The sequence below is a fragment of the Falco peregrinus genome, chromosome 11, assembly GCF_023634155.1.
Source record: "Falco peregrinus isolate bFalPer1 chromosome 11, bFalPer1.pri, whole genome shotgun sequence".
Lineage (NCBI taxonomy): Eukaryota > Metazoa > Chordata > Aves > Falconiformes > Falconidae > Falco > Falco peregrinus.
The window spans coordinates 18794955-18811876 of record NC_073731.1 but is presented as its reverse complement, the minus strand read 5'-3'; the positions used below and the strand labels follow the sequence as shown (position 1 = coordinate 18811876).

General features: G+C 38.5%; 1 protein-coding gene across 4 annotated transcripts in view; it reads right to left on the bottom strand.

Moving 5' to 3' along the window:
* THADA (THADA armadillo repeat containing) overlaps positions 1-16922 on the bottom strand; it is a 161697-nt gene that overhangs the window by 47941 nt on the left and 96834 nt on the right. For 3 of the 4 annotated variants that reach the window (XM_055815966.1, XM_055815965.1, XM_055815967.1), the window contains exon 30: positions 13134-13249. The exons of the other annotated variant lie outside the window; for it this stretch is intronic. In XM_055815966.1, coding sequence (XP_055671941.1) covers positions 13134-13249 — 116 coding nt within the window. The remainder of the gene's footprint in view (positions 1-13133; positions 13250-16922) is intronic. 4 annotated transcript variants of the gene reach the window in all.

Here is a 16922-nt window from a genome sequence, read left to right as displayed (position 1 = left end):
AATGCTGCTCTCACCCTTCAGTCAAACTAATAAGCCTAAATTACTTATGCCTTCTTTTATCACCTACAATAATAGACATCCGTGTAACATATAGCAGACTGTATGCTACCAGGACTCCTCTTTTGAAAAAGTTTCTTCGCCTTTTGCACAAACAGACTTTTTAGATACTAACTAGTGAAGGAGTCACAAATCTCTGGAGACTCCATGCTTGCCTCTTACCTCTTGCCTTAAAGCACAAGAGCTAAAAGCCTGCCTGCAGAGAAGATGCACATCAGAGTGGATACCACAAGAAGCCAAAGCAATTTTAATATGGCCTATTTTTGAAAAGCTGTATTAGGAAGGCTTAATTTTTACCCACTCTAACTAAGCAAATGTCTCTCCCGTATCTTGGGCATCCAGTTGTTGCCCAAGCTGGTCTTCACAAGTCTGTGCAAAAACACCACCAAGGAACACCGACAGGGTTAGAAGCTCAACCCACAACAAAACAGAGCCAAAGGCTTAGAAGAAAAGAAACCAAGAGGTCTTTCACATGTACTCATAAAATGGACGAAAGCAGCCTTGACAGATTTCAGTTAAGATGATGAACGTAACGGGCCTACTGCACTTCAGCTCCTTTGAAAAATGGAAGACTCGCTTATTATTCAGTCATTTCACTGGAAAGAAAGTTTCCAATGTACAAATTGTGCTTTGGGAAAAACATGGCTGACGCAACCTTTACTGAAGAAGTGACAACAGCAATACTGACATGTTTTTTTATTCTGGTCCAGTTTTTAAGCATTTACCACTTCATTTTGAGTATGCACATATGCATGTTTTGATTTTGAAATGAGGCTTTTCTACGATAAAACATGCCAAACGTTTGTTCTTGGCTGACTCCATTGCTCTGGTGATGCTAGTGAATTCTCAGCCATATGTGCCAGACGGACACAACAGGAAATTCAGTTTTCCAAAACCAAGAAATTTCAGTGTTGTTCAGACTGTAGCTGAAAGCTCAGTCTTGAACACAATCAAACTGTGATTTGCATAACAGACCTGACAGCCAAGAATCGCATGCTGAACATTTCAAATGATGCACGGCACAGTATTTAAGATGACCTGTGCGTGCCGAGCTTCAACAACCAGAGTGGGAAGAGTACAAGATGTTTCTTTTTTAAGACAGATACCCAAATAAAGTGGTGTTCTCATAAACAAGCTTTGAGGAAATCTGTCTCCAACAAGAAAGTCACAGCAGTAGCAAGGGTGGGAGCTCCAGGCATCTGGAACAGCATTCTCTTTTTTGTCCAAAACCCAAAAATTAGTTCATTTCCCTTCCAACCTGGATATTAATGGAAAAAAATACATCGTGTGCTAACTCCAGATGATAAACTGTATGTGACTCTGAATAGGATAGAGCTAGAGATTGTTAGGACTCTTATATCTAAGGGTATGCCCTCACAGAAACACAAAGTCGATACTGAAACAATATTGATGCTACTACACAAATATACTAATAGCAGGCTGGTGATGTCAGTGCAGCGATCCAGACCTCAGTAACATAACGCTTGGTCTACATTAGCAACTACGTTGGTTTAACAACAGTTGGTGTAACGGTGAAGTTAAACAGCTGGTATCAAAGACCCAATGACCAACCTACTTACTGTGCCCAGATGCATTAAAACAATTTTGAGGAGTTCGTCTTGTGGCTTTTTGTTTTCCTTTGGATACAGAGTTTATAGCCAGCCTGCTCCAGATATCTCATTGCACTTGGAAGCTTATCCCACAGCTTCTAGCACTACTTCATGATGATGTACTTCGAGGCGGACTGTCCAGGGGGAAGTAAAAATCATCTCACAGACAACCACAGAGTTAAATTTCACCGACAGCCAATATTGCAAAATCTTTCAGCACATCTGACAGAAGAGAGGTCAAAGGCTGTCTCCCACAAGTAACATGTAAAAGGCAAGCATCATCACAGACTTGACCTGCCAGGCAGATGGGAAGAAGACACCTGCAACCTTCAGAAGCACAGGCAGGGATGGAAAGGATTACTGCTCAGAAAGAACATGGCCCAGAAGAAACTAATTTTAATTTATTCAAGAATGAAATAATGACAGGAGGAGCTGCTGTGTCCCTAGCAGATCATCACAAAACTCCATACAAGATAAGATGACTGAAAGAACGCAAGTCAAAAAAGTTAAAGGGACCAAAGGTTTTAGTGGGTCTACAGATACTTGTTTTAACTGCCTAAAGCTCCAGCCTAACAATATTTTTAGTATGGGGGAGGAAATGTGCCTTTTTTCATGGCTGAAGAGTAGACAAATCTGAACACACAGGTGTCAGTTTCCATACTATTAATCTTGATACATTATAGCAGATTTCTGGATTAGATCCTGAAAATGAAGTCTTCCAAACATACTCAATTTCTTATCATTAATGCTGAACAAGTAATTGGGGATGGGGTAGTCCAACTTTGTAATTTCATTCTCAATTCTGGTATGTGAATATAAAATTAGAAAAGAGTTGAAGTCACTGGCAGGAGGAAACCTTCTGTAGCCATTAAAAGAGTGCGGGTTTTTTTTTTAAGAGAAGAAGGTTAATGAAACTAAATAGTGCTTTTAAATTCACAGGCTCCTGTTCAAACGCCTTTGAAGAGGTCCAGGTTAAGCACTTACCAAATATTATATGCCCAGAGTAACAATAAGCTATTTGTTTTCAACCAGGAACTGCCTGGTAGGTGAATCAGGAAGCATACCCTTCCGGAGATATTCCCGCTCTGCAGATGTAAATGACTGGGCAGGTTCAGAAGCTCCACATGCAATACTGCATTTTGCTCCAGCTGGCTTCAGCTACCTACAGTAGCACTGGGACCGCTTTGATTTCTGTTCTTCCTTTAACTGCCTTTAAGTACCACTGCCTGCAGCTTAGGTCTAGGTAACGTGAAACCAATCCTAGACTCCCACAGTTTGGAGCTCTGCAAATATTTTTTTTTAAAAGTTTGATTCACCTTTTATAGCTAAGTCATGCTGAATTTAAGGTAGTCATCAGTTTGCTTATTTTGGATGGCAGATCTGATGCAAACCAAACTGGCATCTATTGAAGAAATAAGCAATATGTGGTCACAGACCTCCTGCTCACACACACAGTTTCAACTCTATCAGGAACACATGGCTTAACTTCTGAAATTCAGCTTCTCTTGTATTACTGTTTATTTTAAAGAAGATCAACATTAATGAATTATGGAGCAAACCACCTCCTCTTCCAAGGGAAATAACAAGGAGCAAAGAACATGGAAAGCTCACACATTTGGCCTCGATTCTGTCAGAACACTGGGAAAAAGATTTAAATAAACTAAATATATAACCTCTTGCTCCTCTAACCACTAAGGTCTGCAGAGGCCCTTAAACATCATTTCTACTCATTACAGGACACCATTTATAACCATTCAGACTTCTATATATAAACAAGGATGCCAACCACACCTTTATGTAGAGCAAATACCAAAGAATTTTGATGCACATATTCTCATTCTCTTCTCAAACCCCCAATTTCCAATGACACAGTCAGATGACTTAAAAAGATGACAACTATTTTCTCCTAGATCATTCTTCTTTTTCCAAAGGCGCACCATCTCATTTAGAGATGAACAACAGTAACATTAATATATTGTGCTTGTTACATAAATCAGAGATACAACTCACTGATTATGAAATCAAAGCTATTTGTGTTAATGTTTATAACACCAGGTTTTGGTTACTCTAGTCAACAGAAATTCAATATCTTCCAAAGAGGTAGTTTATTTTGCTCATATTTTTCCTCATTAGGAAACAGATGTTGCAAAACTATTAGCAGAACACGATATTTACTAGCTGTTTAACAACATAAAAATCAAAGCATATTTGCTCAAACTTGCAATAAGCACTTAACAAATTTGAAATGCAATCTGCCAATCAATGTCTACCAAATAAAACCCCACACCATCTCTCTCATGAATCAATTAGGTACAGATATCTTAGTGCCGTTAGCTATCTTAGGGATATCTAAAACAAAACTTTTGTAAAAGGTCCTAGAAAAGCTCTGTGTTTCGCAGTATCCAAACTCTTAGAAGAGAGAGTCTGAAAGACTTCAAATCTTTCATCCTGTGCTCCTTTATGAATACAAGCTTATCTTGTTTGTCAAACTGGAATATAACTTCATTAAATAACTAACAGAATTTTTTCCTAATAATACGCACCATGTACATCACAGTTTTGGTCACAGTAAAACAATACATAACTACACAGAGTGTCAGCCAACATTTTCTTCAAAGTACAGTTTTTAAATGACTGTTAGCTACTTCTAATCTACACACTCAAATTGGTCACTTTCAGCCCCAGTCTTTAAAAACTGATGACAAGAGTTGGCTCATGAATCAAGCTAATGTAGAAATCCAGTCAAAATTATACAACTTACAAAGCTGCCTACAAATCCCTGTATTTTGTCCAAAATGTTCACAGCACACTCTTACGTGTCAGGGTAAAGAAACCAGCACTGGCAAGATTGCAAGGGCAACTCTTTCAAAGGCCAATTCATAGTTGCCTTGCGAACAAGAAGAGAACCATCCTTATGACTTGCGTGACTGCTTTCATTTCAATTTCCAAAGTGATCAATTAATTAAATGAATAGCCTATTCCTTCTCAGGTCCTTAATGGAAAAGTCACTCTTACTGTAATGCTGTATGTTTCTGGAAAGGCTGAAAAAAGCCTAAAATTCCTGGAAGATCTTTTCACAGGATTAAATTTATTGGTAGTATTTTAGGAAAAGCCCCATATTAAAAGAAAAAGAAAACTGTAATTTCTAAACACCACCCCATTCTTCTGTTTAAATAACATATTATTGTCAAAAAAATCCCTCAGCAACACCTATTGAATTTTGTATTTTAGCTGGCAGAAAATAAATCAGCTTGCTGGTATTGAATTTAAACACTGAATTCTCCTACTTTCCAACCACCAATATATGTACAGGTTTTGCTTCCAACAGATGTATCAAATTGGTTTCCTAAACATCATATTCCAACTAACACAGGATGCTATCGCAAAAGCCTTTGTACAAATCCTTATATTTCTGAACTTTAAAAACATTTCTTATGAGTCAACATTTTACACAAAATTGAGGCTAGAATTTGACCTCTATCTCTAGCATAAATGCAGGGAAGAATGTGGATTAAATCCAACATGTCCTAATGCCAGCTGGTGCTTGGGGACAGGATCTATGCAACCTCCTGTTCTGAGTTTCCCAGTCTGCCTTTGTCTTCCATAACCTCAGCTCTTCAGGTGGGCGCACCGGCAACTAAATTTTAGGTTTACAGCGTATCTTTCCCTCCCTATCAACTTCCAGCTTATTCCTTCCTGAAGTATGGCAAATCCCTGCAAAGTAGTCTTTCTTCTGGTGGACAGATTCTTCTGATACATGACCTGTAATTGTATCAGCTAAACAATCTTCTAAATGCACCCAGAAATGCATTTTCTGTGATGTTTGAGTCTTGATACAGTTAACTCTACATAATCCTTAGGGGGCTATCCATAGGGAGTTTTATCCTTGGAGGGATGATGATGACCCAGGCCAAGCTGGCCTTGTACTGACCACATTTTACCTGCAGAGAGATCTGGAAAATGACTATTTGTCACTCATGGAGGCAACAAAGCTTATGGAAATCACACCTACACATACAATGAACAGCTGATTAAATCTCCCATTTTGGTTATTAGCTTTCAAATCCTGCAGTGTTCGAAAGACTGAGGGGTTTTTGGGGGTGTATTTGTTTTGAAGGCAGACTTCATATTTTAATCTATTTTCTCTCAGAGTGCACATCTGTAGCGCTAATCAACGTGCACAGCCTTCCTCTTCTCTTCTTAAGACATTAATAATGGATTTAATTACTAAACTTTGTCCGTAGCATTTTTAACTATGTAATACAAAACCAGCACATCAGTGAACATCATACCCAACAGACCTACATTTAATGGAAAGTATTAAAAAAAAAATAAAAAAAATGAAGCCTACACTATCAAGTAATCCTTGCTGAGTTCCTGGAAGCACAGGAACACCCGCACAGAAATACAAACATCTAGTAAGAGTGCATCTGCTTGCCTACTTGGTGCTGTTGAGATCTTCTTGGAGTAATTACCATGTGCACAGCCTTTTTGACTTGCCTATTCTATAAGACCAGCTCATCCTGCACTATAGCAGGCATTTTCTCCCAAAGTAAAGTTGCTGGCCTGGTGATTTAAGTTTTTCTAACACCACAAAAGCCAGACTATTATATTGCTATTAGCTTCCCTGGTAAAGGCAGAGAGTTTATTGCTTTAAAAAGAAGCTACACTACTTATTTTTTCATTGTGATACCACCAAGAATATCCTGAGTTTCAGCTATTAAGAAAAAGCAATTTGTGCTCCAGCTGTCCTTGGTGAATGATACTGAAAGGTTGTGTTTGGTTGGTGTTGTTTTTAGCATACCTGATTGATAAAATAATCCCGTCTGTTCACTTTTTTGTTCTCTTAATGAGAACCGCATGTGATCCCTTAGCAGCATCCTATAAAACTTAGAGGTCAAAGTAATCCCATGTGTAAATTTAATGAATTTTACACTATTAACAGCAGGGTTTTGCCTATTAAGAGGAAAGCTACTAAAACGCTTTTATTTATTTACTGGAAAGCATTTTCAGATATGAGTGAGGATTTCTGTCCAAAACTTGTAATGCTACATGGTTTGTGCCTACTCTGAATGTTGCACTGGTGGAGAGAACACATCTTAAACAACCTTATTCAATTCTTAATATTCCCTGAACATTCATATTTAAGTTAAGAGTATACCTATGAACCAGAGTCAAAGAATTTTTTATCTGTGCAAAGTGCACGTTAAACTTCAGTCTGAAGTTTAAACATTTCTACTGATACCCAAAGCAAGCGTTCCAAAACAAGCAATCACCAACTGCCTAAACAAACAATTTGTAGCTGTGTTAAGGATACTCTTATAAAACCTGATGAAAGGGTGGACTTGGAGCAGCACAGAAACCTGAAATAGCCTGCTAAAAGCACGTAAGGTTTAAATGAGTGCCTCCATTGACACGTTCATGAACAATGACATAACAGTTATGAGACTGCTCTCAAAAGCAAAACCAAACCAGGCTAAATTAGGTTCCTGGGTCAGAAAGTGTAGATTAATAAATTACCACTGTGCACCTGATGTGTAGTCACTGTTCATACTGGTACACTTTGCTCTCAACTGGAACAGGACAACAAAAATTTCCCTTGATGTTTTGTGCACGTAGGAGCGCACACGTGAATTACTGCTCCAGCCCAGCTGACAGAAGGTTAACTAGGCTTCCATCGAGCCAGACTCAGTCATTAAAAGTATTTTCAATTTTTGAACACAGCTGTTTACAGCATACAGACCACTAACGAACAAAGGTAATTAACTGCACTTCTCAACGTGTAGGATTTAAAGACAGAAATGGAAAAGTTGGAAAACAGGAAGATACCAAAGGCAGACATGGCCTTGGAAGGACAAGAAGGTTCGTCTTGATGCAGCGAAGGAGGAAGAGGCAAGGGAATTACCTGAAGATAATCACCCTCTGCCAAGGACGATGACCTTACATTCTCCTTAGCTGTTGCCTTCTTGTTGTTCTGGAAGTACAAAAAGCCCCCCCCCCCCTCCAGCTCCAAATAATGCCGCCCTTCCAAAAATCACACAGAGGCTGCTTGAAATCCTGCAGAGTGCCATGGATATCTTGCACCTGCATCTCCATAGGCCTGTATGTGCCACTGTCTTGTCTTTAATAGCTTGCTCACTACAAATTAACGCTGTCTCTCCTAAGGGGCAATGAGAAAAATAAGGTCATATTTAGGTTACACTCTCTGAGCCACAAAGTCCTGAAACCCCAGCGAAGCCATGTTCCTGCTTTCCACGCAGATGGCCTAAACACACCTCAGATGAAGCTCCTTCTAGGAAGGACCTAAGACTGGTTGTCTGCCTGTTTTCACTCACATGGCACTGCCAAAAGCAGAGGGGGGAAAGGGGATGGATGAAACTACAAGCCTGATGGAGTGCCACGGGCATCCACATGCCAAGTTACCATACTCCGTAGCACTAGGAAGTACCTGTGAGATTTCCCTCATTCAAAGCAGTTACAGATGGCACATCCTAGAGTCAGCCTGGGAAAAACCGAGCAGCAAGCATCTCAGTGGACAGCGAACCTGGTTTTGAGCACAAGCATGAAGTAACTTTTGCATTTATTTGTCGTGTGAGCTTGAACATCGTTTCCCTACATCAGGACCCTTTTTTAACTGCCCCATCCATAAAGCAGAGAGCTAAGCAGCAGCACCACAGAGCACGGGATATTTGGGTTATAAAGCTAAGTGTACACACCACAGGTGGGCCATTCCAGATGAACTAGTGACTCTTTGCAAAATGCCAAGCCAGTTGGTTTCAGACAAGGCTGTTCCACACAAGTTAGTTTCAAGAAAGCAGCCTTCTTAGAAGTGAAATTTCCCAGTGCAGACAAGCTCTCAGCTAAGAAATGGCATATGGCTAGATGTTAGTAGAATATGTTATTTGACTTCTGGCAGAACCTCAAAGTCTTTTCACCCTCCTGCAGTCTCCAGTAAGGAGGAAAAAAAATAATAATCAAACTAAAAGCACTGGAAGGCAGCATCCTACAGCAAAGCTGTGCAACGACATGATTTCACAAATTTTCCAATACCAATACTTTGCTATGCCAAAGGCTACAAATGAAACAAGACAGATATTTCCGGGACTTCTGTACAACAAATTACCAGCTCCAAGGCTGCTCTTTTAACTTTCTGTATTTACAAAGCAGAAGGCATCTAGAGTTAGCCTTGTAACTTCTTGGTATGCAGTTGAGCTAAAAACTACCCCCCCCCCCCTTTTTTTTTTTAATTCATATGAAAGAGCTTTGAACTCTTTCAAAGGCTTAGCTTGATGTATTGATTATTTTTTTAAGCTTTCACCAGACTAATTTCAATCACTTCATTCCATCACCTCAGTTCTCCAACAAAGCAGGTTTTATGTACTTTTAAAATTTCTATTCTTCTCAAACAGCCTGCATCTCCCATATGCAAAAAATGGTGTGGGAGGAAACAATAACGTGACTAAACCACTTTAGACTAACAAGCTATTCTAAAACAAAATACAAAAACACCAAATGAAGTATAAACCTGCAAGTAAAGTGAAAAGTTTCAAAAATCACCTTGAGAAGTGATGGAAGGCAGGTCTCATTCGCCAAAACATCAAAAAAGGAAATAATACTTTTGAATACTCAAAAAGTAAGTATTTTGAAGGTGTAAAAAAATACACCAAACAAGGAAGGTGGAAGAAATTATTTTTTTCTTCTAATATTCTAATATATGCTACAAAGGAGAAAAAGCAACCCTGTCCAAGCATTTAACATGAGAAGCCTGCTTTCACAGAAAATATCAGTTGAAAATGTGAATGTTTTATGCAATTCATTTTGGAGAATGTGAGTCATTATTTTGTTCTCTAGAGTAAAGTCAGGTTGAGGGGTGGAGGAAGAAGAGATTAGTATGTTACAGGGAATGTGCAGTAACTTCTTGAGCTATTCTACACCAATACATTCTGATGAAAGAAAATTACATTCTGGCCCTGAAAAGGTAAAAGAAAAAAAAAAGCAAACCAAAACCCAAACAAAAAACACCACCCAGTTCAAACAACAGCTGAAGAATGATCATCTTTTCTTCAAATATATATATGCATGACAACTGGGCCTCATTTTTAAGAGCTAATGTAATTTAATGCAATCCAAAATTTCCTAATTTAGGTTTTCTCAGAGAAGTTTGTTCCACAGTACAAAGCAAGTACGTAGTTGAAAGAACACCAGTAAGAACTTTACAGAACTAGCACAGAAACGTGAATGAAGACTGGTATTTGGAAACAATTCCCCATTTTCACAAATTCGCAAACACTTTCTCCTGTTATTTTAACTTTTTTTACCTGTTTAAGATTCATAATGAGTGTCTCTAGTGCCCTCTTTTCAAACAATTGCTGCACTACAGTATCCACGACATGGTAAGTTACCTCCTTATGAAAAAGGGACAAGAAGCAGATGGAGATTCATTAACTTTTCTCTCTCTGTGGTACTTAGTCTCTTTGCCTGAACAGAGAGAAGTTAAGAATGATTGTACATGGACCAAGGGTCCAGCCAGCCACCAACCCCTCTGACAGTGACCAGCAGCAGATGCACACCAAGTCGTCTAACAACAGGGCACAAAGTGCTGGTTCCCTGACCTGCTTTCCCAACATCCAGAAAACTGCACAGAGGGACTTCCGAGTTTGACATCTCCGCTGCCAAGCAACCTCCCAAAACTGAAAAAACAAGAAAAAAAGAGAAAACAACAAAACCCCCCAAACCAACTGTTCATCACAGAACAGTTGTTCACTTCCACACAGCCAAATATAAACAGCAGAACTGCACACTGAATGTGGGAGACAAACTACCACAAAATACCATCTATTTCAATATCTTTGTTTGCGTTGTTTGTTGGGGTTTTTTTGTCTATTTTGTTTTTTAATCACACCACACTGAACACATCTATCTCAAGCAGAAATCAAGAGGCAAGCAAATCTTTTCACCTTTATCATTTATTGTAGGCTTATATTTAAAGACATATTTGGAAGCAAATTAGGTTAGCAAACATTTAATGGATATTTTACTTGCTTTTTTTAGTTTAAAAAAAAAAAACAAAAACAAAAAAAAAACCAGAAGAAAGTAAAAAGAAAACACATCTTAGCTCAATGTGCCTAAGGATGTATGGCTGTTCGGAACCAGAGAAAATTATAAAGTACATTAGAAACCTGCAAAAAGAGTTTCTGTCTGTAAAAACCCCAATACCTTAACTTAGTGTTGTGAACCTGTATGCTCATAATATAAAATTTTACTATCTTGGGAGAAAGGCATTTAAAAAACTATGCACAGCATTAACTGCCTAACTGAGAATACAAGAACATGAAAAGGAGGCTACAACAAACTGACAAAATGGAAACATGCTTCTGACAGGGTGTTAATATTAGCACAAAAAGCTATAGATCTCTTCAGGCAAATACCTATACTATGTACCAGGATTTCTTAGAGATAGCCTGAAAATATTTCCTTTCTGGAGATAATAATGATAATAAAAAAAAGTCAGCACTGATGTATTAAATAGGCCAGTTCTGAAAAAATACTTTGAAAGCATAGAATTTATTTAAAATCTGTAATCAACAGAGCCCGGCCCTTACATATCTGCTGCAAGAAAAAGAGGGTTTAATTATTTAGCACCAGTATCTTTCTACTGAATTTAGTCTCCAGTGTTTGGGGCTTTCTTTCTTTATAACAATATCAATGGATTTGGACTTAATTTAATTACATGAATTACCATCCTCATTTAAAGACTTAAGAATGCTTACACTGAGTCAAGCCAAAAGGTCCACCAAATCCACCATGGTGTCTCCAACTGGGGCAGAGAGCAGGTGCACAGGTAAGGGAAGTATAAGAACAGTGACACCTGCCAAAACCTTCAAGGTTGCTGAACAATTTTTTCGGCCAACTGTGACTTCTACATGCTCAATAACCTCACTGGGCTGTCTTTCCTCAACACTATTCAATCATGTTACAACTTCATATACGTTTAAACCCAATACTATCTTGTATCATGGAGTTCCATAGCTAAACTGAAATTACATTAAAAACTTCATTATTTTGTTTCTTTTAAATCTGCCACTGATTGGAAGGGATGCTAATTACCCATCCTCTTTTCATATGACTCATAACAGTTAATTTTTTTTATTGTGTCATCCCTCAATTGTCCCTTCTCCAGGCTAAAACAATCTCAGCCTATTTAGTCATTCCCCATCTAGAAGCTATTCTATACTTGCTTTCAGTCTCTTTACTGCTTGTCATTTCTACCACATCTTCTTTGGGATTTACACAATACTCAAATATACAACACAAATTAATGTGCAAACAAACATGTGACTTCTTTTTTTTTGTTTTGTTCTGCATTATTTTTATGATATTTGCCCCCTCCCCTCTTTGGCTCTACCAAGAATCAGAGTGATTTTTTTTCAAACAAAAAATGTGCTTGGGCAACCACTCTTTCCCCAAGTGAAGTCCAAACTACTTTACTCATGTACATAATTTCACAATTATTTACACCAAGTTTTACCTTCATTATTATCACTCTCACACTCTCAGGAGACACTTCTGTAACTCTCAAAGATCAACTGTATCTTGATTACCCCAACTCAGTTAACACTGGCAGAAGAATTCCTCAACCCACTAGTCCCATCCTTCAAATCCTTACAATTTTGCTTTTGATGATCGCAAAGCAACATAGGTTTTATCAAACATCCACTCTAGACTGCATTGTGACCTCCCTCAACTGTGCAAACTGTACTACGGAATATTTCACCCAGTTATTTATTTACACAAGGACTTGTGCTCTCTCTCCACAACTGAGACCTTTAAGGTTTTTGGTGGGAGTTTTCAAAAGCAATTGATGAGATCAAGTTAAAGAAGAGAAAAAAAGTGTTTCTTGATTGCCTTATGTAGGTCATCTGAAGTTCCTTTACAGAAACCTAAGGAAAATATTTCCAAAATTGTCTTGGATTGTTTGTGGGCAGGAAAATACTTTTGACAGTTTCAACAATTGTCATGACATTTTGTTACTACTTTTTGTAAATGTGAAAGTCAAAGAAAATAGTAATATAAAACCCTCATATATGTAGCATATTTTTCTTAGACCAGAAGCAACAGTGATCCTCAAACAGGCTGCTTCTGTAGGCATTCTCATTCACGCTTTTTTTTTTTTTTTTTAAATGACTGGACTATAAAATTAGCTGAGAAGAACTAAGGTGACTGAAAAACATAAATACACACAGGTAAAGCATACTTATGTTTCTTCATCTTTGCTTTTTTTAGGGGAAAAAAGATCACCTTGACTAAAAAACAGTAAGCCAATAAGGTATCCAAATTTTACACGTTTCTAGAGAAATAAATCTCTCCACCTTGCCAAAATAAAAAATTATTATAAAAAATGAGTCAAGTCTTCCATACGTTAGTAACCTATGCGTGTAAACATAGATACCTTGTGGTTCACCTTACCTTTTAGCCAACCATAACTTGGTTCCTACACAGGTAATGATCTCACCCAGTCCCTGCTGAAAGTCCGAACTAATGAGCGGTTTTGATTCTAAGTACGACTGCAGCAAGTAAAAAACCTAAAAAAAAAATTAAAAAAAAAAATAAAATTAAAGAATTGAAGCTAGAGTTTCTAGCCACTACTTTTCCTTCAAGTAGCTCCAAGATGAAACAGCCACCTACAAAATGAACAATTACTGCTCAAGGAAAAATGTGTATTCATTTGGCATAACAAAAGATAGAATCCCAAAACTGCCTGCTTTGTAAAATTCACTTTTTGCAGTAATTGAACAACAAAACACAGAAAGTGCTGGAAGATGTTAACCTCCATGAAGTGAGTAGAGGACAGTCAGATGAACAGCACTCCTACTGATCCTTGCCAAATTAAGCATCCCTCCACTTTCAGCCTTCTTGCAGTGCCATCGGCCCACCAGTGCCAGCACAACTGTCTCTTAAGCACACTGGCAGCTTGGCCCACTGGATAAAGCAGGCTGGCTGCATCATACAAGTGCAACCAAGGAGGCAGGAAAGGGTCTTTAAAATCCATACACTGAGCAAAAAGCTTTTTAAAGGCAATAGGGTTATCATCTATAACTACTCTGAAATGCTGACAGAAAAGTACCTTTATTCCTGCTCCTGAGATCCTTCACTCGGGTTCCAAGCAAACACAGTGGGCAGCTGAGTTTGACAGAGGAGGGAGATGCTCACACCTTTCCCTTCCAAGGACAGAGAAGACTGAGCTCCTGCACTGGGGCTGCGCACTGACTGTGCTATCTCCCCCCGACCTTCAGAGAAAAGCCTAGCAGACGTGTCCTAGCTACCATGAAGGAAAGAATTCAAGACACCAAAATAGAAAGCGTATTAACAAAGCAAATAATTCCTGTTCTTAGAGACCTTCCTTTGCTATTTAGAAACAGATTTTCCAAGTAGTATTGACTATATAGAAAAGTATTAAGAAAAAATGGAGTTAATAAGATGTACAGTCATCTAGATTGTAAGCATGAAAAGGAAACACTGGATAACATATGAAAGCTGACACCAACTGCACAGGGAAGAGAGACCCTCCAAGCCCAGCCCCTGTAGTACCCACCCTCCCTGCGTGTGGGAGAGGGTGCCTGACACATTGACACCAGCGACAATGCCCATATCATCCCACTTAGTTTTCACATTTCTCATTCACACACAAGTGAACAGGCAACACCTGGGTGAGTTAATTTCTAAATAGAAAAACACGGAGATACATAGCGCAGGACTAAAGCCTAATGGGAAAGCTCTTGCTCAGGTTAAGGAGTTTTAAACATATACACAATCTGGAAGCTGGAATAGGAGGAACATGGTGCTAAGCCTCCCCGTGTCTTTAACTTGCATTACAGCCTCCAAATTTGAAAGTCCATTTGCCTACACAGGTAAGTTACATTGACTGACATGACAGGGTTTCCATGCAAATTGAAGAAGTACATTCCCCATTATTTGTTGAGACTACCAACGTGCAGAATTTTGGAAGCTTTAGAGGTCTTATCAGACCATTTCTGAAAATGCATACATGAGCATTTTATATGAAAACACTCTTTATGTGTGAAAGTATTAGCACTTCATACTTGCAAAGGGACAATTTTATGACTAACAGATCAAGCTGGGGCCTTCACCTCACTTTGGGAAAAGAAAAACCTTTATATCCAGATTTTTACATCTCAGATCTTGGCTTCCCACATTCCAGCTGTCACTTGCTCCCGGGGTTATATTTTTTTTTGTTTGTTTGCTTGTTTTGGAAACACAAGCAATGCCGCATAGCATTAACTTGACACAATTTCATCTGGGTTATTTTTTGTGAAATTATTCAAGTGGAAAAACAGCTGCAGCGGTTTCAAATAAGCACAGAAACATAACAGATGTCAAAAGACTATCTAATCCATACAAACACTGAGGCAGGGTCTAAACATTCTCTGATGAAACAAACGCCTGACCGTCCTAAACCTGAAAACAGCCAAGAAAGCAGATTCTAAAATACTTGTATGCAACCTCTTCTAGTGTTTCACCCTCAAAATCCAAGCTCTTGAGGTAAGGTGTTCCTCTCCACTCCCACACCCTCCCTCACCATAAACAACTGTTCTCTGGACTCCAGTCAGTCAGTCCAGATTTTTTCCTGGTGAGGTACTTATTAAACACAGAGATCCCACTGGGGCCCCTTTGACAGGAACAATGAAATAAACTCTCATCTCCTTGTGTTAGCAGGTGCTCCGTAGGCAAGAGACACCCTGGGAAGATAGTTATCATCTTGTCTTTCTTTTTTTAAAATCTTCTGAAGTCCTCTGTACTGAACACCATTTTGTTGACAGCAAACCATATTTCTAAGATGGTTTTCCCAAGCTCTCTTTGAATTTTGATCTTTTTCTACAAAGTGCAGAAATGCAAGCTTGCGAACATTTAAGAGTGTCACCACAGATCTCTACCTTGATTCCTCTTCTTTAGCCTGCTCTTGCCCATGCAGCTGCCTGCTTATTAAAACGGTTTACATAAGTATCTAGTCAAACTAACTTCTTCATGAAAACCAATGCACAAAGTTGCCACTGCTAGTAGTTTCTCTGTATCTTCTGTGACTTGCCCTTAATCTCTGTTAAGTAACGGACACTACAGAAGAAAAGCGATGAAAAAGGAAAATAACATATACCCAGAAGCTTTTCTTACTGCCTTTTATATCCTTTGTTAATTGAAAACCATCTTGTGCTTTAACCTTTCTGATTTTACTCTTCTGTGTTTGCGTTCATTTCCAGGAATGAGAAGGGATTTACCTCTAAGCAGTAATATAAAAATCTGTTTCACAATTATGAAACTACTATCATATTTTTTCCTAGAAGCTTAAATTAATCTCTTCAGCTTCGAAAACAACTTTCAGAATGCCTCCCTCCTAAATACACAGGACACCTAAGTAGTTTGATAGTTCAAGAAAAAGGTCTTCAGAGCAGGAGAACTGTGCATGCTAAGTAGGTCAAATGTGTGGATTTAAATTAGTCCAGGCAGGAAACTGAACGCTGAAAACACAATCAAAACTCCTCTGCAGTTCAGTTTCTAGAGGAAACATAACCTTTCAATGCTATTCAGATGGTAAAAATCAGAGTACATGAGCTATATTTAAGCAGTTGAATTAGAAGGTGCAACTCATGGAAGAGTTCGATTCACTTTTGAAAAATGTTGGCATTCATCAAAGGCAATGTTCCACTACTACAGTTTACCCTCTTGTGACTTTTGACCTATGCAAAATCCTGTTTTTCTCATTAATTTAGTGCAAGCCCTCTATCATTTATTCAGATCCCCTCACCAAATTTTAGAGACCTAGAAAGCTTTCCCCACAAAGAAAATATTTTTTTCAGCATAAGATTTTATAATGCCTAAACTAAATCTGAAATTGTAATTAATGTTGGCATGTTCTGTTCAAAACCTTATTTTATGTAAGCTAAAACTGGAGGCAACCAAACAAGCAATCTGTGAAAGTTAACCTCAACAGCTCTTCACTTCCATCACGTGTGACATGTCACTTTCTTTGGCTTATAGTAATACTGCAGTAGCTTCCACGATCTAAGACTACAAGCCAGGCAATGTGCTGCCTAGCAAGTTTCATGATACTGCTAGAAATAGATAATAAAATAGACACACTCGTGCACATGGCTCTCCTCAAGTCCACAATACTACTCAATTGAAGATCCTCTGCTAATTTCATCACACATAAATACAATGAGGTCACGGTGTTCCCTTTGT